The 23407-nt window shown below is 41.2% G+C and overlaps 1 protein-coding gene across 3 annotated transcripts in view; it reads left to right on the top strand.

Moving 5' to 3' along the window:
• BAHCC1 (BAH domain and coiled-coil containing 1) overlaps positions 1–5172 on the top strand; it is a 158160-nt gene extending 152988 nt beyond the window's left edge. For all 3 annotated transcript variants that reach the window (XM_072645290.1, XM_072645293.1, XM_072645292.1), the window contains one exon: positions 638–5172. In XM_072645290.1, coding sequence (XP_072501391.1) covers positions 638–844 — 207 coding nt within the window. In that variant the 3' untranslated portion in view covers positions 845–5172. The remainder of the gene's footprint in view (positions 1–637) is intronic.
• Positions 5173–23407: the final 18235 nt, after the last annotated feature.

Raw genomic sequence — 23407 nt, forward strand, 5'->3', positions numbered from 1 at the left:
CATATTCCCACACAGTTCTTCTGTCCTCCTTTGGGGATTGTGCTGTCTCCTAGAGACCAGAATCCTACCTTCAGCCTAGGAATTGACTCCATATGCATTATAATGACCCATATGCCTTGAGGTTCACCATTGGTTCATAATAATCCAATTCACATTAGAAGTTTGTGGGTGACCCAGTGAATAGAGCACCGGCCCTGGAATCAGGAGAACCTGAGTTCAAATCCATCCTCAGACACTTGACACTTACTAGTTGTATGACTGTGGGCAAGTCACTTAACCCCAATTGCCTTGCCTTCCTCCCTCCAAAAAAAAAGTTTAGAAGTTCATCTCTCCTGCAGGATCAGTGATGCTGGGTGGGTGCCAGTCAAGGAGAGGTACTACATGCAGTGGAAGCAATGGCCTTCATTGCATCCCTTTTCTGGCCTGGGATAAGTGGCAAAAAATCTTAGAAGTCATCTAATGCAACCCCTTATTTTAAAGGGGAGCAAAATCACTTCCCCTCTCTGGGAGAAGAAAGTTGTCCAAGAAGGTGGCATGGGAGTGAATGCTGGCACTTGGGGAAACCCCCAGGGAATAGCAGCCATCAGTGACTTAGCCGTGGATCCAACCTGCTCTTTCTGTCCCCTCCCCCTCACAGAATGCCCTGTACCAGTCATGCCATGAGGATGAAAATGATGTCCAGACCATCTCACATAAGTGCCAGGTTGTGGGGAGAGAACAGTACGAGCAGATGACACGGAGTAAGAAATACCAGGACCGCCAGGACCTCTACTACCTGGCAGGGACCTATGACCCTACCACAGGACGCCTAGTGACAGCAGACGGTGTGCCCATCTTGTGCTGATCTGGGCAGTACCACTGGAACTTGCCACTGCTTTGCATGAGGGGGTGCACTGAACAGCTCTCCCCAAACCCCACCCCAGGGCAGTGACCTCCCTAATATCGGAAACTTGAAAACTGTTTGCTCCTCCGCCCTGAGCCTCCCAGCCCTCCCCCCACCCACTCAGATGGCCTCTGCTTCCTGGAGCAGTTTCCTCCCCAGGGATGAGGAAGAGTGTGGATCACAGAAGAGGAGCCAAGCTGCGACAGCTGGCGATGTTGGGGTCTTCCATCTGAGCCCCTAACCACACAGCTTTAAGGCAGGCCCCACCCACATGGCGCTCCCAAAGGGAGAGTCTGAGTGAATATGCAAAACCCATCCCAGCAAGATTCAGGCTTTTTAAATTATTATTGTTATTGTTATTGTTATTAATATTAATGATTTTCCCTGGAAAGAGAAAGCTCTCTGGCTTCAGAATCCAATCCCCATCTGCCTCTGACCTGCTCGGCCCCAAGGTCTCCTTCCTGGGACCTGGACTGAGGGCCACATTCCCCTCAGTGGATGACACACACAGACCCGTGGATTTCCACCTCTGTTTTTCTCCCCAGCATTGGCAATTCACAAGAGATTAGAATTCAAGCCATATTTTCCCTAGTACCTCTGACTGTCTCCCACCAGGGAAAGCAGAAATCAGGTGTATTGTCTATTTATTTCTCTATGTAAATATTGTATTTCTTCGGGGAAGTTTTATGGAAAAAAAACTAGAAAAAAAGGTTTTTGTGAGCGTGTGTGTATGTGTGTGTGTATGTGTGTGTGTATGTATGTGTGCGCACGCACGCATGTGTGTGTGTTGGGAGGGATTTGGGTTTGGGAATTTTCTTTGAAAATGCACTGTTTTTTCTCAGCCTGGCCGAGCTCCAGGACTGGGCTAATCTGTAAATATAGAGGCAGCATTTGGGTGGGCGGGTAGGGGGTGTTAAGGGCCAGGAGAGCAACTGTGGGCACTCTAGTGAAGTGTTCTTAATGAGAGATATCCCACTTTAATTCACTAACCTCCTTGTGGAACTGTTTAAAGATAGAAATCACACCAAGGTCTCTTTCCTTTTATACATCCTTTAAATCCATACACACACACACAATTAGGGGGTTGGGGAGGATGGCATGAGGAGATGCCCCCATAAGAAAAGATTATAAATTATTCTAAAAATCAGTATCAGCTGTGTCCCTCATCCCTTGGGAGCGGGGGCTGGGGTTGGGGGACAACAGCCATATTTATCTTACCTCTATTTTTTAAAAAAGAAATCTACAAAATGGGAAAAGTTAAAATGAGGTTAAAAAGCAAGAGAAAGTAAGAAAAGGTCTTTTCATTTTTTTTCATTCTGTATATTGCAAGTTCTTTCCTAGTTCAGTTTTCCATGGTTGACTCCATGTTCCCTCAACCCCACTTCATGGCCCCCATAGCCCAGGAGAGACTAGGTACCTACTGTCCATCCGGGACAATAGAGGCTCAGGCCTCCCCCTTCCCCACCAACTTTGGTGTCCCTTCCCATCCACTTGTCAATATCCATATGAGGAGCACCAAAAAAAAGCGACCCCTACACTGGCTTAGGCAGGACCACAATCCCCTCCACAACGTAGCGCCTCAGTTTTATTTTTCAAGTCAAAAACCCTGCAAGCAAACAGTGATGATGTATGAAAATTATACCTCAGTTCTCGGAAACTCAGGCAGAGATAGATCTACCTTTTCCTTCTTCCTAGCTCTCTTGTGATAGCCTTTCCTCAGTTTAAGAGGAATAAAGCGGATTCCCCCTTTTCAGATTCCTTCCTTTTATCCTCAGCCCCGTTTGAGCTGCTGCAGCTTAGGAAGCTGGGATAGATTGGCTTTTTCCAGTGCGCAGAGGAAGAAGAAGAAGGAAGGAAGAAAACTCCCCTCTAACCTAATCCCTCATGTACCTATCCCCACCATTGCCCCGGAATTATGCCATGTGACCTTCATGGCTTTCTTGGTGGGCAGAATGGCCAGAGGACCACATGGCTGCTTCTTTTTCTCTCCCCACCTCACATCTAACGTCAAATTGTATGACTTTCCATGAAAACATCAGACAATAAAAGAGCAAACCAAAGCAGAGAAAATGCCCTCCCCATCACCTTTCCACTTTCTTTCCCCTCACCCCAAATGCCCTCTCTGATCTCCTGGCCTTTTCCCAGTCAGGAAGCCCTCTCTGTGACACCCCTGGGTGGGTGTGATGAATACTATCCGCCTCTGACCTAAATGGGGCCCATGTGGAGGACAATCAAACACAGCTCTCTGGAGCACATTCTTTTCAGGAGGAAATCAAGTCCCATCCATCCCCTCCCAGCCTTCTCCCCTTGGTGCATGGGCTTTGGGCATTGATTGCCTTCTTTGATTACCTGTTTTTGTTCTTGTTTTTTCCCTGTGGTGGTTTTTTGTTTCCCTTTTGTTGGTTGGTTGGGTGGAGATGAAGATGGAAGTAAATGCTGTGGGCTAAGTGACCTCTGGCCATGAGATGATTGGTTGCATCATGTGGGCTCCTGGTCTCCAGAGCCTTCATCATGTAGACAGGCCAAGAGCAGTGAGAGCATTTGCCAAAAAGGAATGCAAGTCTTCCAGATTGGACCATTGTTTAATACACAGTTGAAGTCGTTGTGGCCTTGTGTGGTATTTCAGTTCCTTCTCTAAGATTCACTCAACATGATGCCTAATCCCCTTTCTTGACTTTTTCTCCTCTTGACTTAAAAATCAGTTCATCCCTTGGGCCCCAGAGCGCTATGCCCTACTATTAACAGGACAAGGTAAGAATTTATATTTATGTAAAGGGTAGCGCAGACTCCAAAGACTGAGGCTGTTCAGAGCTGTCTGAGAGCTGAACCGAAATATTCTTTTAGGAAAAATCATAGGCATAAACCATCAGAACTGGAAGAGATCTTGGGGATCATCTAATCCAGAAATATTTGGGCCCTTTTCCTCTTTATTTTCTAGTTGACCAATTGAGTTGGGCCTGAGTTGAAAATGTGACTTCTTTTAAAGCATATTACATGTACTCTACTGGTCTCAGACCGATAGTACAAACTCCCTGGGCTTCTATGCCTCCTAAGGTGGCAATTATTGAATGGTTGGACCAGAGGGGAGAAATAAAGGGGCCAGGTGAGAGGGCCCCAGTTTGGTCCACCACCTTATAGAGCATCCTTTCCTGCCCTCACCCTTATTTGAACCATTGGGTTCTGTCACTAAACAGTTTTCCTGTTCTTAGGATGAGCCCATTTAAAGAAATCCTCTAGTAAAAGTAGGTACCAAAATATCTGAAACTAGTAGGTAGGTGTGCCAGTCAGATCCCTTAGAACTCACTCCTAAAGGGGACATTCATGAGATTTCTACTTCAGGGCTCAGGTCTGCCATCCCACTGATTCCTGCCTAACCACTGCTGATCTCCCTCTCTCCACCCCTCCTGTGTCCCCATCCCTTACCTCTTAGCCTTCCTTTCCTTAGAAGAATGAGGAATTAATCAATGGGTTTCAAGGAATCTCTGCTGTCCCAAAAGGCAGCCTGACCCGTGTCTATGCCTTACGGCTTCCAGTTTCCAGGCAATGTTACCCTGGATCAGAGGAAAATGGCAGAAAGTTTGGGGGAGGAAGGACCTTTTTATTTATTTGGGGGTATCCCCCAATGCCTCAGTCTTCTTCTGTCTCTTGGCATGAGTGCAATATTTGCGATCTGTGGCTTTCTTCTTGGGTCGCTAAAGTCAAAGGCAGCGACCTCTGAGCCCAGGAGCTGGGGGTCCTTTCTGAGCTGAGAAAACTGATGCAGTTCTATCAGACACCAGCTCACCCCTTCACCCCACACCTCCACTGAAAGTTCCACTTTTTCGGTCTGAAAATATACAAGGATATTGAGTGAAGAAAAAGTGATTAAGTGACAAGAGAAAGTGAAGACAATGTTGTTGACTGAAATTAGAATCTAAAGCTATTTTAAGCCCCAAGTACAGAAGAACGGAGAGAGTGAAAGGGGAAAAAAAGACCCTTTTTTTTTTTTTTGTCCCTCCTGTTGAAGTTTCTTTTCCCCCTGTGTTGGGTTTTCTGTTGTCTTTCTTTCTTTCTTTCTTTTGTATAAATAACGTGAATTCCCCTCCCTTTCTAACCGTGGTTAGATGTTGTGAACGCCGGTATTACTGTAAATGTGTAAAGTATGATGATGGTTGGAATTTTTTTTCAATGTAAACACTAAAAATACAAAAACAAAACAAAGGTTTTATGAACAGCAAACTCTACGTAAAGGCATTTTAGTATTAATTTTTTATTGATAACTTGGCTTATGAATAAATATATGAAACATTGTTCGGGTCATGTGGTGTACATGCCTATGAAGCTCGATCGGATACATTCGCTCCCAAGCGTTCTTGGGGACACAGAGGCATGGACCTCATTCCTCTGAACTGTGCGTTTTTGCCAAATGAATCCAAATGACCGGCTGGGCTTGGATGACAGAATTAACCACTTGTGGCTCAGCCTGATCTTTCAGGGGCAGTCCGAACGGAATTGTCAGCAGCTCAATGGCTGAGTGGAGATCCCCCTTCTCTTAGCACCACTGTTGCCCACTCAGTTGCCCATTTGTTTGTTCTAACTGGACCATCCTCGCATCTGAGCATTGGGACTTACATACTGAGGAGAAAGTAAGTGGAAAGGGAGAGCTTAAAAGAGTGTACTTGTTTAATGAGCAAGAAACCTACTCCCGGCATGGCTGCAGTTCTGAGAGAACTCCAGGGGCCCCAGGACTTAGTGCAATCACATTTATTAAGCATCTCTATGTGCAAGATTATACTCAGACGAGTTGAATGTAGTGATACATCCCAGGAAGCCCTACTGTTGGGGGAGGCTGAGGCTGGTAGCTCTCTTGAGTTCTGGGGTTCTGAGTTGCAGTAAGGCTAAAGTTGATTGGGTTTCTACATCATGTCTAGCACCAACATAGTAAGCCCTCAGGAGGGGAGGGCCATGAGCAAACTGGCTCCTGTTAGAGGAGGATACAACTTTTATACTGATTAGTAGTGGGGCAGCCAGGTGGTAGGGTGGATAATCATTTACTAGCTGTGTGACCTTAGGCAAATCACTTAACTGAATCTGCCTCAGTTTCCTCATCTGTAAAATGAGTTGGAGAAGAAAATGGCAAGCCATTCCAATATCTTTGCCAAGAAAACCCCAAATGGGGTCACAAAGAGTTGGACACAACTGAATGACAACAAAACTGAGTAGTGGCAGGACCAGGTTCATGAGTGGCCACTGTGCATCCAGCCTGGGGAGGTTAGTCTGAGAGAGGGAGAGACAGACAGACACAGAGAGAGACAAAAAGAACCTTAACACAACCCTTACCCTCAAGGGGTTTACATTCTAGTGTAAAAGCACTAGATCTTAAGAAGACAGATTTGAATTTGGCTGTGCTTAACTTTCTTGGGCCCCAATGTCCTTATCTTTAAAATGAGGGAGTTGCACACAGTGATCACAGCTCTAAAGCAAGGAGGTATCTCAAGTCACCTAGTCCACCAACCCTTCATTTTACTGAAGAGATTGTGCCTTGATCAGTCCATAGGTATCCAGATGAATGACCTCGGAGGTCCCTTCCAACTCTAAATTTGTGATTCTTCATTCTGGTAGCTTCCTCTTTCTCTCTTTTCTTGAGCTGGTTTGTAGGAAGGAGAATAATCAACTGGGATTGACACATTCCACCCTCTGAGTGCTGAGATCAGTGTAGGTAAGCAAGGGGAAACTGAGGCCAGAATATACTGCCATGTAGTTATTTGGGCAGATTAATTTCAGAATAAAAACCACAATAGAGAAAACTACTCTGGCCTAAGAAGGGATTATAGGAACCAATAACACTCTGGATTTAGTGCCAAGAGTAGCAAAAAAGAAAAGATACACAGTGGAATAGCCTCAGCCTCTATAAAGTTATGGGTAGCATCAACCACCTTGGGTTCTCTAGGCATACAAGTATGGGTGATGACTGTACAGTTATCCCTTCCATATTGCAACCTTCCCCATTGCAGTTTCAATATATCATGGGTTGGCATAAAAAATTAAATAGGAATTATGGGAGAGTTTTGCAGAAGCTGCAGATGACATATGAAGCCCAGCAGATAACACAGAACCCATGACCAAATACTTACACTCAAATTTTACAGTAAAGTACTGTAAACATCCTATAAAAAAAGAAAAAATTCAGACTTCTCTGGTACAAAGGGATGATCAAAAATTTTAAACCAGGTCGGGGTATGCCACACCCCTAAGCCCCATGATGTGTAAGGGATACTGCAAGCTAGCATCACAGAAACCTCTTCTGGGTTCTCCTCACCTTGCCCAAGTCACCCATAACATTGTCTGCCTTCCATTACCCAGCTCTGGCTCCCAATGAGCAGACCTGCTAAAAGAGATTCTTGGACTAACGTCACTGCTATGGTGGTTCTTAATACAATACTGTTTTTCTCCTCTGTCCTTTTCCTATGCCTTCCCTCTTATCCTGGAACTAGTACAATATGAAGGAGAGGCCAAAATAAGATCCTCCCCCTGCCTCTTCTTCCAGACATGGTGTGAAGTCCACCATAACTGAAACTAATGAGGGATGGATAGAGGGCTGAAACAATGGAGAACTCGGGAGGAAAAGAGCTTTAAAAAACACTCCTCTTCCACCATTCATGGTTCCATCAGATTCCTGAAAGCTAGAGCAAGAAGTCTCCCTATTAAACCAGGAAAGGAAATTTGGAAGCTGCTTGGAGGCTAGGATTATATATCTTCTCTAGTCTATCTCCCTCAATCCTCTTCTTAGATTTGATTGGGCACCCAGAAAACACACCAGACTCACTAGTAGAGAGTAATGTGAATATTCCAACAGGAGGTATAATTAATTATTGCCAATGACTTCCATATGCTCTGTGCCAGTTTATAAAGTACTATCCCTGAGAGTGCATGAAAGCTCTCTGTTTCTTCTAGCAGCTCAATATCTATATCTAGAGTCACAACCCAAGTTTAAGTGCTGAATGGGTCACAAGTAGAAAAAGCTCAAGAAGCTCTGGTCAACAGATTGGACATGAACACAGTGATTAGGGAATTACCATTACACTACGTCAACAAGGATAGGCTAAAGGGAGAAAATGTGGCAAAAGCAACAGGTGAATAAAACTTGTGAGGAAACACAGTAAGGCAGGAGTTAAGTTATAACTAGGGCATGGAGATGAGGGCTTTGTCACAGGACAAGAATTTAGAAGTCACTGGAAAAGCCTTTGCACTCATTCAGCATAGTAGAAGCAAAGCTTAGCACCCAGGTTGCGAAAAGAATCAGTTAAAATAGGACATTTCCATCGAAGCTCCTCCCCTTATGACTGTATATGGGTGAGCTCCTCCCCAACACCCACCTCGGATTGCCTCACAGTGTTGGACATGTCAGTCCAGGGGTGACCTGGCTTAAAATGTTAATTCTAGGGCATGTTTCTTGCCACTCCCCTTGGCAAAGCGTATGCTGCCCCCGGTACAAAAATTGCTAGTTATAGTGCTGGAACAAGGTCCCCTCACTCCCTTTCTGCCTGAAAGGACATACTGGGATAAAATGAGAACAAATTAGGGAAATTCTCCAGTATTCTCTTAAGTTTTGAATCCTATTGAGACACGAAACCTCAAGAAGACCATTGACTCACCCAAGGTCACATAGCAAGTCAGTGCCAAAGCCAACAGCACAGACCTCTTTCTTCTTTCCTCATTAGGTCTCACTCTGCTATGAAATACTTCCTGCAAAATGCTGAAGGCCAAAACCCATCTGATGTGCTTTGTAGTGGAAAAGACAGGACCTTCTGCCCCAGACAAACACCCATTTTCCCAGTGACATCTGCTTTCCCTCCAGCTATTCCCACCATTACTGGACTCAGATTTGCCCTTCAGTGTCCTCCAAGACTCCTTGTATTCCAGGCCTTCTGTCTTCTTTGCCTCTCTCCTCTCCTCCCGTCTGCTGCTCTTCTTTCCCTCCAGCTCAAACTTTCTCCAAGGGACCATATCCACTTCTAGCAACCACCAATCCCATTCTCACGGGATGCCCTAGAAGGAAGGGGCTTGAGGAAGGGTAGAGGTATGAAATGCAGGGGAGTAGGTTAGGCAAGAGTAGAAATGGGTTTGGAGCCCAAGGGGTTAAAAATATAAGACTACACTTTGATCAAGACAAATGAACCATTATGTGGAATGCTGAAACAAGATAAATGATAGCTGGGTGAGTGAGATCAATAAAAGTGATGTTTTATCAGGTAGAAATGACAACCAGGGCTGATCGCAATTAGTTTTTAATACCACAAACCAATTGGGGACAAGGGAGCTTTAATTGTTCATTCCACTGGCCTGGGCAGCAATCCCAAATGAAGGTGTGTATGTGTATTGGGGAGGGTGGGGGGTTGTGAATGGATGGAGAACAGGGAAGAGACAAGATCTGGAGAAAACTCTAGACCTAAGCACACCCAACAAAGGAGGGGAGGAGAGACCCAAAGAAGCAGAAGAGGAAGGAGAGGAGCAACAGGGTATGAAGAAAATGCTGTTATGCTGACAGAGCTTGGGATGCTGCGTATCCATCTGTATGCTCGTGCCCACTGGGCATATGGGAAAGCAGAGACACCAGAAGGGGAAATGACTTGCTCTAAACTACACCCAGCCAATTGGAGGGAAAGTTGGCAACAGAACTGCGTCCCTTGCTGTTTCCATTAGACACAGCTTCTGTGAGGGACAAACTTAGAAGTGAGGAGACATCCAGCTCAGGGACTAGGCTGTCTTACAGCCGAAGACCCATCCTCCATTCCCCAAGTCCTCCTCCCCTTCTGTCCAGCCCCCTCTGCAGCAGCTGGCTCACCTCTGACATCCCTTGGTCCAGGTCTTAGAGGAACAGAGTCCAATCCCAGACCAACTCTTGGTTCTGATTGGTGGAAGAGTCTAGACTGCGGGCCCTAATCCATTTCTACCTGGAACCAGGATCAGCCCAAATTAAGAATCTAGGGCAGACAGGAATGTGACCGTGTACAAACTGTGTACAAAGATTGCTACTGCCAATTATTATTTCTTCTGTGCAGACATGTTGAATGGACCCACAAATGGAGTCCAGAGCTTTCATCTTGTGCTATTTTTTACCTACTATCCAATTAAAACAAATAGTAATGATGACAATGATTTTTTTTAAAAAATCAGGACTCCTTTCCTTTTACAGTCATGGCTAAAGAGATTTGGTTTGTTATCTAAGTCTGATTCTTTATGGTCTTGAATAAGCCCCTGCCCCTTCCTATGCCTCAATTTCCCTTCCCTTAAAACAGGAAGGTCAATCCTTTCCTTTGACCTGTTTCACAGAGGTGTGGCAAAGATAAATGAGATAATGTCTGTAAAGTGCTCCAAGTTTCTCTGAGACAAACTCCAGATAAATAAAAATCATCATTACTAAAGGCTCATGTTCTCCCCATTCCTTATTCTCCTGTGATTAGGATGCAGCCAGCATGATGAATCTCACAGCCAGAGTGACCCAGGACCTCCTCTTCCTGCACCAGCCTTCAAGGAAGAACATGATGGATGCGGTCCCAGAACACGCTCCCCTTGTTCAATGTACAAAGACAAAGTAAAGCAGGAGCCCTATGATTCACAGTGGTTGGCCTAGCTGTGCAAGGAGAAGACCAGGGACATTGGGGAGAAAGGCCATGGGAGGTTAAGAGAGCAGGACCAAGGAGAGAGAATAGTAAGCAGGAAGCAATTGCAATTAGTCAAAACTGACTACAAAACTAACTTCCTCAAGAGCCCAGTGATCCCTTTTCTAGTTCAGCCCAGCACAAACCCTAAAAAGCCCTGAAAAAGAAGTCAGGAGACCTGGGAGGGAAGGGGGAGCTATGTAAAGAGACCAATATGGAAGCCTCACTTAAATCCAATTCATGGGCAAGTGGAGACATCACCCACGTGATATCATCGTTCCTCTCCCAGAAGAAGAAACGACAAAAACAGCAACTTTGTGGATGCTCATTGACTCAGATTTTTAATAGGAGAGAGAGGACAATTCAGTGGTGCAGTGGACAGAGTACCCACCCTGAAGTCAGGAGAACCTGAGTTCATTCAAATCCAACCTCAGACACTTACTAGTTCTGTGGCCCTGGGCAAGTCAGTTAACCCTGTTTGCCTCAGTTTCCACATGTGTAAAATGAGCTGGAGAAGGAAATGGCAAACCACTCCAGTATCTGCCAGGAGAACCCCAAATGGGGTCATGGAGAGTTAGACACAGCTAAAACAACTGAACAACAACATAGAAGAGAGAAGCAAAGGAGGGAGAGGGAGTAGTACTGTTCTGAAAGAATAGTTTTGTATATACTAAATAAATTAGAGGAAAATTGAACGAAAGCTCTTTCACATCTACAAATGGGGGAGAATTCTTAACCAGACAAAGAGATGAAGGGGAGCATTAAAAGACAGACAACTTTGGTTACATAAGACTGAAAATCTTTTGCACAAATAAAATTAATGCATATTGTGTGTGTTGTGTGTGTCATCCTTCATTGCCGACGAAGACCATGCCATAAGAAAGGAAGAAGTCAAATAGTGAAAAAATCCTTGTAACAGCTTTCTCAAATAAGGATTTTGTATCTAAAATATGAGACAACTAACGTGTGTGTTTATACGCATATGTATATGTATACATTTATGTATGTATATACATGGATATATATTACCAAAAATCAATTCCCAACAAATATCAAAGGGATATATACAAATACTTTTCTTACAAACTATTAACAAACATATGAAAGAATGTTCCAAATCACTAATAATAAGAGAAATTCAAATCAAAACAATCCTGAGATTTTACATCACATCTTACAAATTGGCAAAGATGACAAGACATGACAATAGTTAGTAGTAAAGGGTTAGGGATAAGTATGTTGATACATTGCTGGTGGTACTATGAATCAGTTTTAAAAAAACATTTGGGAAAGCTATTTGGAATTAAGCAAATAAAGTGACTAAGATGTCCATACCTCATTGCTAGGTTAGACTCCAAGGAGGCCACTGATGAGAAAGTCTCCGTACACACCAAAATATTTACAGCAGCACTTTTTTTTTGATAGCAAAAGACTGGAAACAAAATAGATGCACATTAATGGTAGAATGGCTAAACAAACTGTGGTACGAGAATGTAATGGAATTGTACTGTCCTGTAAGAAACTGCACATATGATGAATGCAGAAAAGCACGAAAAGACTTACATGATTTGATGCAGAGTGAAACAAGTAGAGACAATAAAACAATATACACAACATGTACAAGAATGTAAATGGAAAGCACAACCACTGCAAAGATGGGGGACGGGGAGGGGAAGGAAATAAGCATTAATGAAGTGCCTACTGTGTGACAGATACTGCTAAGCCCTTTATACATATCATCTCATTTGATCCTCACAAGTCTGTGAGGTAGGTATTACAATTATTACATTTTACAGATGAGGATACAGACAGAAGTGACTCGCCCAGGGCCACATTGGTAATAAGTTTCTGAAGCCATATTTGAATTCAGGTCTTCCTGACTCCAGCCCCATTTTTCTATCCATCAGCTGCCTCTAATGAAGCAACTGAAAAAGAATGCTAAAAATTAGAAAGAATAAGCATGGTCCCAAAGAAAAGAAATGAAAGGACGACCCCACCTCCACTCCTTTCCAGAAGGTCCACCTGTGTAGAGTGTTGTAGATACTTGCAGATATTTTTCAATGTATTGATCAACTTTGCCGCTTTTTTCCCTCTTCTTTTTCTTGTTTTTCTTTTAAAATATTATTTATTATATGCAATGATTTTCTGGGAGGAAGAGCAATACTAAAAGGGAAATGTTTATGTAAATAAAAAGCTATTTAATAAAAGGATATTAATAAAAGTTAATTTGTAAATGTCTGCTATCTACATAGGGAATGAACTACATATATATAGTGTGTGTGTATGTATGTATTTAATAGAAAAAACTATAAGACCAAAAGCCATTTCATCAGTAAATAAGTGACCAAAGGATGACTAATCAGTTTTTTACAGAAGAATTGCAAACTACCACTGACATATAAAAACATCCTCCAAATCGCTGAGGAGAGAAATGTAGATTAAAATAAATCTAAAGTTTTGCCTCCTTCTCGGTGAATTGGCAAAGATAACAAAAGATGAAAATCTCACTGGAGGGGGTACAAGAAGGAATAGTGAACTGATCCAACTCTTCTGGAAAACAAGGAAAAGGGGCTACGCTATTGCCAGACATTTCAGTCCTTTGGCATATGTTGTTATGATTGGTCCTTCATTTTCAGAGGACCAATGATATCACGAAGTGATGTCTTGACCTGTGTATGAACTGGATTTAAGTGAGGCTGAGTTGCACAGTCATCAGCCTCACTCTCTCTTTGATCGAATCATTTGAAGTCCAGTGGCAGGACAAAAGTCAAGATGACTGTGGATGACTCAGGATACAGTGGATGACCTTGGTGTCTTTGATGCCTGACCAAATTCTAAGCACTCCACAGCACTGCTATCACCAGGGGGTGGTAGTCTTCACATTCTTGGGGTAGACACCCCCCAATTCATTGATGGGTCTGTGGTCCACTGGTCCCTTCATCTGGTTTAGCTTGTCTGTGGGGTCTGGCCACTGCTCATGCTACAGCTTCTTGGAGCCACAGATGAGAGTTAGATAAATCAGATGGGACACCAAAGGTGGATGAGCAGCCTTGAATAAGGTTCTAGAAGTCCTCATACCAGAGGTACTAGTCCTTCTTGAACACCCATATACCCTTCTTTTGGCATATATATTAAGGTCAAAGACAAAAAGAGAAAGAAAAATTGTATGTGTATGTATGTGTGTGTATACACAAATATATACATATATGTGTGTATTCATAGTAGTATTTTTTGTGGTAACAAATGGGTGTCCATCTATTGGAAAATGTCTGAACTAATTGTGATATTTGAATGCAATGGAATAAAAATGTGCCATAAAAAATTAAACAAAATCAAACCCAGGAGATCACTGTAATACAGTGGATGGCTAGAAAGTCAGTCTAAAAGCCTGGAAGATCTGGGTTTGCATTCTGCCTCTGATACATATTGCTTGAGTAATTTTATGCAAGTCATTCAACTTCTCATTGACCTGCCTGCATTAGACTACAAGTTACAGAACTCTTGTCTATCTCCATTGGTAGAGGGAATTCCCTCACCAGGAGTTCCCTGTACCAATGAAATCACAGTTTTGGATGAAAACAAAAGAAGTGAGAAATATGACTGACTCTTGCCAACCTTCTTCAGTTACCTTTACACCAAAGAAGATCCTTCCCTCTCTCCATCCCACCTACCCCGTCCCTGTGGACTTCCTACCCTGGAGGATCCCTCTACCCTTGCAACCCCTTTCTCTTCCAATGGTGAGCTCTTCCACGAGACTCCATTTTGAGAAAAGGCTTAAGGGCCAACCATCCTTCAGTCTACTCCTGACATTCCACAAGCTTCACACACACACACACACACACACACACACACACTCATGCACACACACACACACACACACACACACACACGCGTGCACGTGCACACACTTTTAAGTTTCCTTTAATGTATAATCTTCCCCAATTAGAATACAGGTTCCTTGAGAACAAGAACTGTCTTTCTTTTCACTTGTATTTTTATCCCGAGGGCTTGCTTACCACAGCGCCTTTTCATATAGTAAGTAATGAATAAATGTGTGTTGCTAACTCTTTTCTTTCTTTTGGAGTCATGGTTTATCATTTTGTTGATCAGTTCTAAAGTCCTTCCAAGTTGTTTTCCTCTATAATGTTATTGTATACATTGGTCTACAATGGTTCTGTCATTGTATAAATTGTTCACCTACCTGCTCATTTCAGTCTGTGTCAGTTCATAGAGGTCTAAGTTTCTTCTGACACTACCCATTTAGTCATTTCAATGGCACAGCAATATTCCATCACATTCATATGCTACAGTTTGTTTAGCTATTCCCTATTAAGAGGAAACTCTTAGTTTTTGATTTTTGGCTAACACAAAAAGAGCTACTTTAAATATGTTTTGCATGTATAGGATGTATTTCTCCTTATTTGATCTCTTTGGGTTATTTGGTCAAAGAGTAAATTGAGTAACTTTGGGGGACATGGTTCCACGTTGTTTTGCAGAATGGCTAGGCCCTTGGAAACTGCTACCAACAACACACTAATGTATTTAATTTCCCACAGTCCCTCCAGTAGTTGCCATTTTTCTCTTGTCATCTTTGCTAGTCTAATGAGTGTGAGGTGGAACCGCAAAATTACTTTAATTTGCATTTCTCCAATTATTAGTGACTTAGAGCCTTTTTTCATATGATTGTTGGTAACTTATATTTCTTCCTTTGAAAACTGATAATTTATTCATACCCATTGACCATTTATCTATTGGGGAATAGTTCTTGCTCTTATAAGTTTGAATCAGTTTATATCTCTTGGATGTGAGAACTTTATCAAAGAAACATTGTGCAAAGATTTTCCCCAGTTATGTTTCTCTTCTATTTTTAATCATATTAGTGTTTGTAAAAACTTTTTAATATTATGTAATCAAAATTATTCATTTTATCTACTGCAGACCTATCACTTGTTTGGTCATGAATTGTTCCCCAATTCATAGATCTGAAAGGCAATTTCTCTCTTGCTCCTCTAATTTATTTATGACGTGACCTTTCATATCTAGGCCATGTATCCATGGGAGCTTATCTTGGCCTATGGAATTAGGAGCTATGTCTAAACCTAATTTCTGTCAGACCACTTTCTGGTTTTCAAAGCAATTTTTGTCAGATCATGAAACCTTAACCCCCAGGAAGTGGAGGTTTATCGACCTCCATAGTGATTTACAAATAAGTTTATATTCTAAACTAAAGTGGTCTTTGGCTGCCATATCTTGCTGCTTGGCAAGAAAATCAAGTTTTTGTTGGCTAAAGTGACTTCTGCATTCAACTGGCCTTCTTATTTTGGAAAGTTTTTTTTTTTGGCATCAATTAATCTTTTGCAGCAAATGGTGAAAATCAAGGTCAACATAGTCACCTTTTTCCATTTCCTTTTTTTTTTTTAAATCAGTGGCTCATATGAATAGGCCAGGTTGAAGCCATTTCAGTTGTTCAAAGCATCTTTTCTCACCTTTTACCTTTTTTTCTACGCTAAGGTTGATTTTGACCTTTGCTCTGAAGAGCTGATGGTCTGACTGAACAGATAGTTGATTGTAATAAGACTTCCACATCAATAAACAGTTATTTCCTGTCAGTTAAGAATTGTTTTTTGTGGTAATAGTGCTCAACACATTCAACACCTTCCAATGATCTTCTGGAGGAAAGTACTCATCAAATAGAAGTGTAAGACTTCATAAGAGTGTATGAAACCTTGGTGGCTTTTATTTCTTAAAAATGAATCATTTTTTCCGATGTATTTTTGTCAACCTTGCTTACAGCTTTACACTAATGATGATCCATATGAACTTGATTTCTTTGATCTTATCAAATTCTTCTCTACTTTTTCGTCTTTTGCCACAGATGTTGGCACATACACTTCAGTTGTCTTCATGATTCACCAGGAAAGGGAGAGTTAACAGGGATAAGTAATAAAGTTCTATACTTGAGTTCAATAAATTCACTCACCAATACAGGTTAGGGGAAGCATAGCTAGATAATAGTTGATATGAAAAAGGACTCTGTGGAGACACAGCATGGAGAGATTGCTTCGGATTCAAGAAATCTTGGGCATATGTGTGACATATGATGGCTCCATAATCTTGGGCAAGTCTTTTAACTTGTCTTTCCACTGGACATGGGTGACCCTGGAAGAGAGAGAGAGAGGCTGATGACTTTTGCACAGCTCTGCCTCACTTCAATTGACTCAAAAGTCAAGACATCACCCTCCTGATATCATTGGTCCTCTTCCAGAATGAAGGACGAACAACAATCTGAATAGTAGCGGCTGTTGCCTGGGGACCCAACTAGCAGGTTCAAGTTGGGCAATGCTTCTTTTCCTCTTCCTCCTCCTCCTTCTCCTCCTCTTCTTCTTCTCCTTCTCCTTCACCTCCTCCTCCTTTTCTTCTTCTTCTTTTCCTTCTCCTCTCCTTCTCCTTCTCCTCCTCCTCCTCTTCTTCTCCTTATCCTTCTTCTTCTCCTCCTTTTCTTCTCCTTATCTTTCTTCTCCTCCTCCTCCTCTTCTTCTTCCTCTTCCTCCTCCTGTTACTTCTCCTCCTTTTCCTTCTGTCTTTCTGTCCATGTGGGGAGTCATACCTTTATATATGACTGCTCTGTCCAAAGGAATATAATTTTTGATTACTTATACTTCTCAAGACATCTTGGGGTTTGGGGGCTAGATTTTTCCCCCCTTTTCATTTATTCATTTATCATTAGACTCTAAGTTGCAGATTAGATTCAGATCTGCATTGGTAGAAGGAGTTTCTTCTGTGGGAGGGTCTGACACCAGTGAAATCACAGTTCCAGAAAGTTCACATTTAAAAAGAGCCAGGCAGAGTTTTAGGTTATGGTAAGGACAATAAGAGTCAGCAATGTACAATGGAAGCCAAAGAGGCTAACTGAATCTTTGGCCACATTAATAGAAGCACAGTGTCCAAAAAGAGGGAAGCAATAGTCCTACACTGTTTTGGTCAGACCACATCTAGAGCGATGGTTTTCAAAGTTTGGGGCCTCATGTCCTCTTACTCTCTTAAAAATAATTAAGGACCCCAAAAAGCTTCTGTTTACATGGGTTTTATCTATTGATATTTACCATATTAGAAGCTAAAATGAATAAATTTTTAAAGATCTATTTGTTAATTTATTTTAAAATAAAAATAACCCTCTCCACGTGTAGCAAGAGCTGGTCCCATATGTAGCATGGGAATACCATTGTGTGGCTTGAAGGCAGACAGAATAGACATCTTTAGCCTCTTCTCCCCAACTCTTCTCCAAGGGTAATTCTATTTCCTGGCAGGAGGGGAAGCCAAAGGTTGGGGCCTGAAGCTTGGCCACTCTGCTGTCCTCAGAGAAAGGGGAGTACTAAATTAAATTATATCTCTCTGCTCCCATAAATATTGTTAGTGTAGGGGAGGTTTTCAGGTTCTAACTAGCTTTTTATCAAAGTTCATTAAGTAGAGGGAGTAGGATCCCAAGCTCTGGAAGGTTTGAGTCCCTTCCCACCAAATACCAGTTCCATAATGAACACATATAGCATATACTAAAGACACCCATTTATCCAAATCCATGCAAACTGAAATTAGAGAAAGATTATATAGAAGAATATATGCCAGGTACCACAGAATGAAAGAGTTCTCCCTTTGGAATCAAAAAAACTCAACCAAGAGTGAAAGTCTTAGATAGTTCCTCATAGTCTCTAGTGTAGCAAGCTGGGGACAGGGACATGTTGGAGACTGCCCAGCTCCTCTCATGCCAACATCTTCCAGAGTCTTATTTTCCTTCAGCAAAATGAAGTGGGGTTGGCATCTTCCATCTTTGTCTTCCAGATCTTGAAGGCAGAAGAACCCAAAGCTCAAAGAAACTAAGGAGATCAGAAGAGACTCAAAATGATTGAAGAGAATCCTAAGAATGAAGAGAGTAAACCTCTCTCTCCTCTGTCCCACTCTTACTAACTCCACCCTGCACCTCATATAAGTTCAGGGCATTGCTCTCCTCAATGAGAAGAGACTCCCATACCCATGCTCTTTAGGTTATACATGTTAATAGAATAATATTTTTGGTGGGTGGAGCCAAGATGGTGGAATAAAAGCAGGGACTCCCTTGAGCTTCCCACCAAACCCCTCTGAATACCAGTAAAAACGACTCTAAAATTCTAGCACAGAAGAACCCACAAAAAGGCAGAGTGAAACAAATTTCCAGTCCAAGATAACTTGGATGAGCAACAGGAAAGGTCTGTTACTCCAAACTTAGAGAGCAGCACAGTGCAGCACAGGCTGAGTTGGCACAGACCAGGCTCCAGCAAACCTGAAGCAAGTCTCAGGGGACTAAATCAATGACAGCTAAGAAGGTGTCCAAACTTTTCAACCCACAAATGCCAAAGACAACTTAGAAGGTCAGTGGGAAAGGTCTATCAGACCTCAGTAAGAGAGAAGTACAGACCAGCCCAGACCCCAGGGTGGTGGCAACAGTGGCAGCAGCAGCTGCTGCTTCCAGAACTCTCAGCCCACAGATGGTAAGGGGATTGAAAAACTGATCAGAAAGAGATTATAGGGATCTCTTTTCTGGCACTGAGGCAGGATTCTGTTGGTTTGCCCATACTTGGATCTAAGTCACAGTCCCAGATGGTAGTCCTGGGGTGAGGAGGAGCACTGGCATAGCAGAGCTTATGGCAGAGGTAGAGAGGAAACCCTTCTCACAGTTTCAGGTCAGAAAAGAGTGCTTGTGGTCGCTCACAGAACAGAACACAGGCCAAAAGAGGAGTAAATACCTCTCCTTAGATCATAACACCTTAGAAGAACTGAAAACTTATAGATCCCTAGAAGTATCTCTAAAAACAGCTGCACAAAACCCCTGAAGCTTGGGACACTAAGCCCACCACACTGGAAACAGAGTCCTACCTTAACAAAGAGTTAAAAAGTCAAGTAATTGGTTGGGAAAATGAGCAAACAGCAGGAAAAACTTAGACTATAGAATCTTACTTTGGTGACAAGGAAGATCAAAACATACAACCAGCAGACAACAAAGTAAAAGTTCCTACATCCAAAGCCTCCAAGAAAAAGATGAATTTGTCTGAGGCCATGGAAGAGCTTAAAAAGGATTTTGAAAATCAAGTAAGAAAAGTAGAGAAAAAATTGGGAAGAGAACTGAGAGTGATGCAAGAAAGTTATTTTTAAAAATGAGTCAATAGCTTGCTAAAGGAGTCCCAAAAAAATACTGAAGAAAATACCACCTTAAAAATAGCAAAAGAGGTCCAAAAGGCCAATGAGGAGAAGAATGCCTTAAAAAACAGAATTGTCCAAATTGAAAAGGAAATCCAAAGAAAATAACTTCTTAAAAATTAGAATGGAGCTAATGAAAGCTAATGACTCTGTGAGAAATCAAGAAATTATAAAACAGAACTAAAAGAATAAAAAAAATAGAAGACAATGTGAACTATCTCATTGGAAAAACAACTAACCTAGAAAACAGATCCAGGAGGGATAATTTAAAAATTATTGGACTACCTGAAAGCCATGATCAAAAAAAGAGAGCCTAGATATCATCTGTCAAGAAATTATTAAGAAAGACTGCCCCGATATTCTAGAATGAGAGGTTAAAATAGAAATTGAAAGAATTCATAGATCACATCCTGAAAGAGATCCTTTTCAAAAGGAAAACTCTCAGGAATATTATAGCGAAATCTCAGAGTTCCCAAGTCAAGGAGAAAATATTGTAAGCAACCAGACAGAAACAATTCAAGCATTGTGGAAAAACGATCAGGATAATACAAGATTTTTAGCAGCTTCTCCATTAAAGGATTAGAGGGCTTGGAATATTCCAGAGGTCAAAGGAGCTAGGATTAAAACCAAGAATCATCTACCCAGCAAAACTGACTGTAATCAATAAGGGGGAAAATTTAACGTTCAATCACATAGAGGAATTTAATCCATTCTTGAGAAGCCAGAGCTAAATAGAAAACTGGACTTTCAAATACAAAGCTCAAGAAAAGCATGAAAAGATAAACAGGAAAGAGAAATCATAAGGGACTTATTAAAGCTGAACTGTTTACATTCCAACATGGAAAGATGATATTTGTGACTTATGAGACCTTTCTCATTATTAGGGTTATCGGAGGGAATAGATAGATAGACAGATAGATAGATAGATAGATAGATAGATAGATAGATAGATAGATAGATAGACAGATAGATAGATAGACAGACAGATAGGTAGAGGGCACAGGGTAAGATGAATATGAAGGGATGATATCTAAAAAATAAAATTAAAGTGTGAGAGAGAGGAATGTACTAGGAGAAGGAGAAATGGAGAGGTAGAAGAGGGTAAATTATCTCACATAAAAGAGTCAAGAAAAAGCTTTTACAGTAGAGAGAGAAGGGAGGGAAGTAAGAGGGAATGAGTGAACTTTATTCTCATTGGATTTGGCTTAAGGAGGGAATAACATGCACACTCAATTGGGTATGGAACTCTATCTTACCCTACAGGAAAGTAGAGGGGGAGGGGATGGGATGGGGGGGTAATAGAAGGGAGGGCAGGTTGGCGGAGGGGTAATCAGAAACAAACACTTATGAGAAGGGACAGGGTCAAAGAAAACAATAGAATAAGTGGGGGGGTGACATAGGATGAAAGGAAATATACCTAGTCTTTCACAACATGACTATTATGGAAGTGCTTTGCATAACCACACATGTATAAACTATATCGAATTGCTTGACCTCTCAGCAAAGGTGGGTGGGGAAGGAAGAAGGGAGACAATATGGAGCTCAAAGTTTTTTTAAAAAAGAATGTTAAAAATTGTTTTTACATGCAACTGGGAAATAAGATACACAGGCAATGGGGTATAGAAATCTATCTTATCCTACAGGAAAATAGAAAGGAAAGGGAAAGAGAAGGGGGAGGGTGATAGAAGGCAGGGTAGATTGAGGAAAGGGTAATCAGAATGCACATCATCATGGAGTGGGGGGAGGAGAGAGATAGGGAGAAAGTTTGGAACTCAAAATCTTGTGGAAGTAATGTTGAAAACTAAAATAAACAAATAAATAAATTGAAATATATTTTTGTGAGAAAATAACTATATTTTCTTTTTATTTATTTTATTTTATTTTTAATTTATGGAATAAAAGAAGTATTTCCATAACATAGTATAATAAGAAAGATGATTGCACATGAAACTACAAAGCTATTATGTACAACTTGCTATTCCTTTCAAATATATAATAGAGTTATCATGTAAATTTCCTTTTTTTCTTCCCTTCTGTATATGTAAAATTATTCTACACATACTTCTATTTATCAGTTCTTTCTCTGGATGTAGATAGAACCTGTCTTCATATGCCCTTTATTTTTAATTTGTGTATTTATAGTACTCAAAATGACGTAGTGACTCAAAGTAGTTATTAAAACAATATTGCCATATTTTCAAAAAGAGTTTAGTGAGAAAAGTGACATTGTTTTACATATTTTTGCAAATCTCTTTAAATCTGGCTTTAAAAAGGACACATATTCTTATATCTGCCTCTTCATTTAATCTATTCCAATTAATTGTTTCAGTTGAGTATGTAAAGAAAATGTATATATATATGTATATATATATAAATATACAAATATATAATTTGAAATGAGAAGAATATTTTACTAGGCAAATAATGTCTTAGTATTTTTATTAAAATAGTTTTGACCTTTCAGTTCCCCGAAAGGATCTTAGGGACCCCCCAGGTCCCTTTAAGAACTGCTGATTTAGAGTATTGTATTCAGATCTGGCCATCACATGAAAAAGGATATTGACAAACTAGTCTATATAAAGAAGTGAATAGCTAGGATGCTGAAGAAACCCACACAGCTATCACCATAGGTCAGGCTCTTATCAGCTATTATAATAGTCCATTAATTAGTCTCCCTTCTTCCAAGCTTTCCTGTCTCCACACCATCCTTCACATCTCTGCCAAAATAAGCTCCCTGAGGTCCAATGCACTCAAAAACTTTCAGTGTTTTCCTATTGCCTCTAGGATAACTCTAACTCCTCAGTTGGCAGTAGACTTTTTACAATCTCATTTCATTTATTGTCTTTCACAGACTCAATGGTTCAACTGGGCTGGACTGCTAGCTGTTTCTGAAATGAAATATCCCATCTTGTAACATTGTGTGTTTGGGTACTATACAGACTTTCCTTACCTATGACTGGAATGTACTTTCTAATTATCTTAATTCAATGCTAAGCTCAAGGGCTATATATTCTGTGAGGCCTTTCTTGATACCTCATCAAATTACCTCACATTTATTTCTCTGCATCTTCATGTATCTTCAGTAGAACAGAGAAATCCCTTGAAGTCAGAGATTTTTTTCATTTTCAGCACTGAGTTTCCAATAGCCCTTGCTCATGGTAGATGTTTAATAAATGCTAAACTGAATAACAGCTATGTCCAAGAATCTGAAGGCTGTTATGTGGAAGACGGAATCAGATTTATTCTGGTTTACCTTAGAAGTGATGGGGAACAAACATTTATTAAATACCTACTATATTCCACTGTGCTAACTAAGCACTTTATAAATATTAACCCATTTGGGGGAAGAATTAGTATCAAGGAAAAAGTTGCCCCAAAGTTGAATGGAATGCTTCATTAGGTAGTGGGTTCCCAATCACTGGAGGCTTTTGGCTTTTTTTAAAGGAACTGGATGAACATTTGACAGAGGGTCATAAAAAAGTTTCCTGAGTCTAGGTCTGAGTTGGACTAGATGACTTCTAAAGTTTCTTCTAGTTCTGAGTTTCAGTGACTAGATGATCTCCCATGTGCCTTCTGCTTTCACATTCTAAAATCATCCCTCATTCCCAAACCCAAAAGGTATCAAGCTACCTTAAGCATTCACTTTGGGATTCCA

Source organism: Notamacropus eugenii, chromosome 2, assembly GCF_028372415.1.
Source record: "Notamacropus eugenii isolate mMacEug1 chromosome 2, mMacEug1.pri_v2, whole genome shotgun sequence".
NCBI lineage: Eukaryota > Metazoa > Chordata > Mammalia > Diprotodontia > Macropodidae > Notamacropus > Notamacropus eugenii.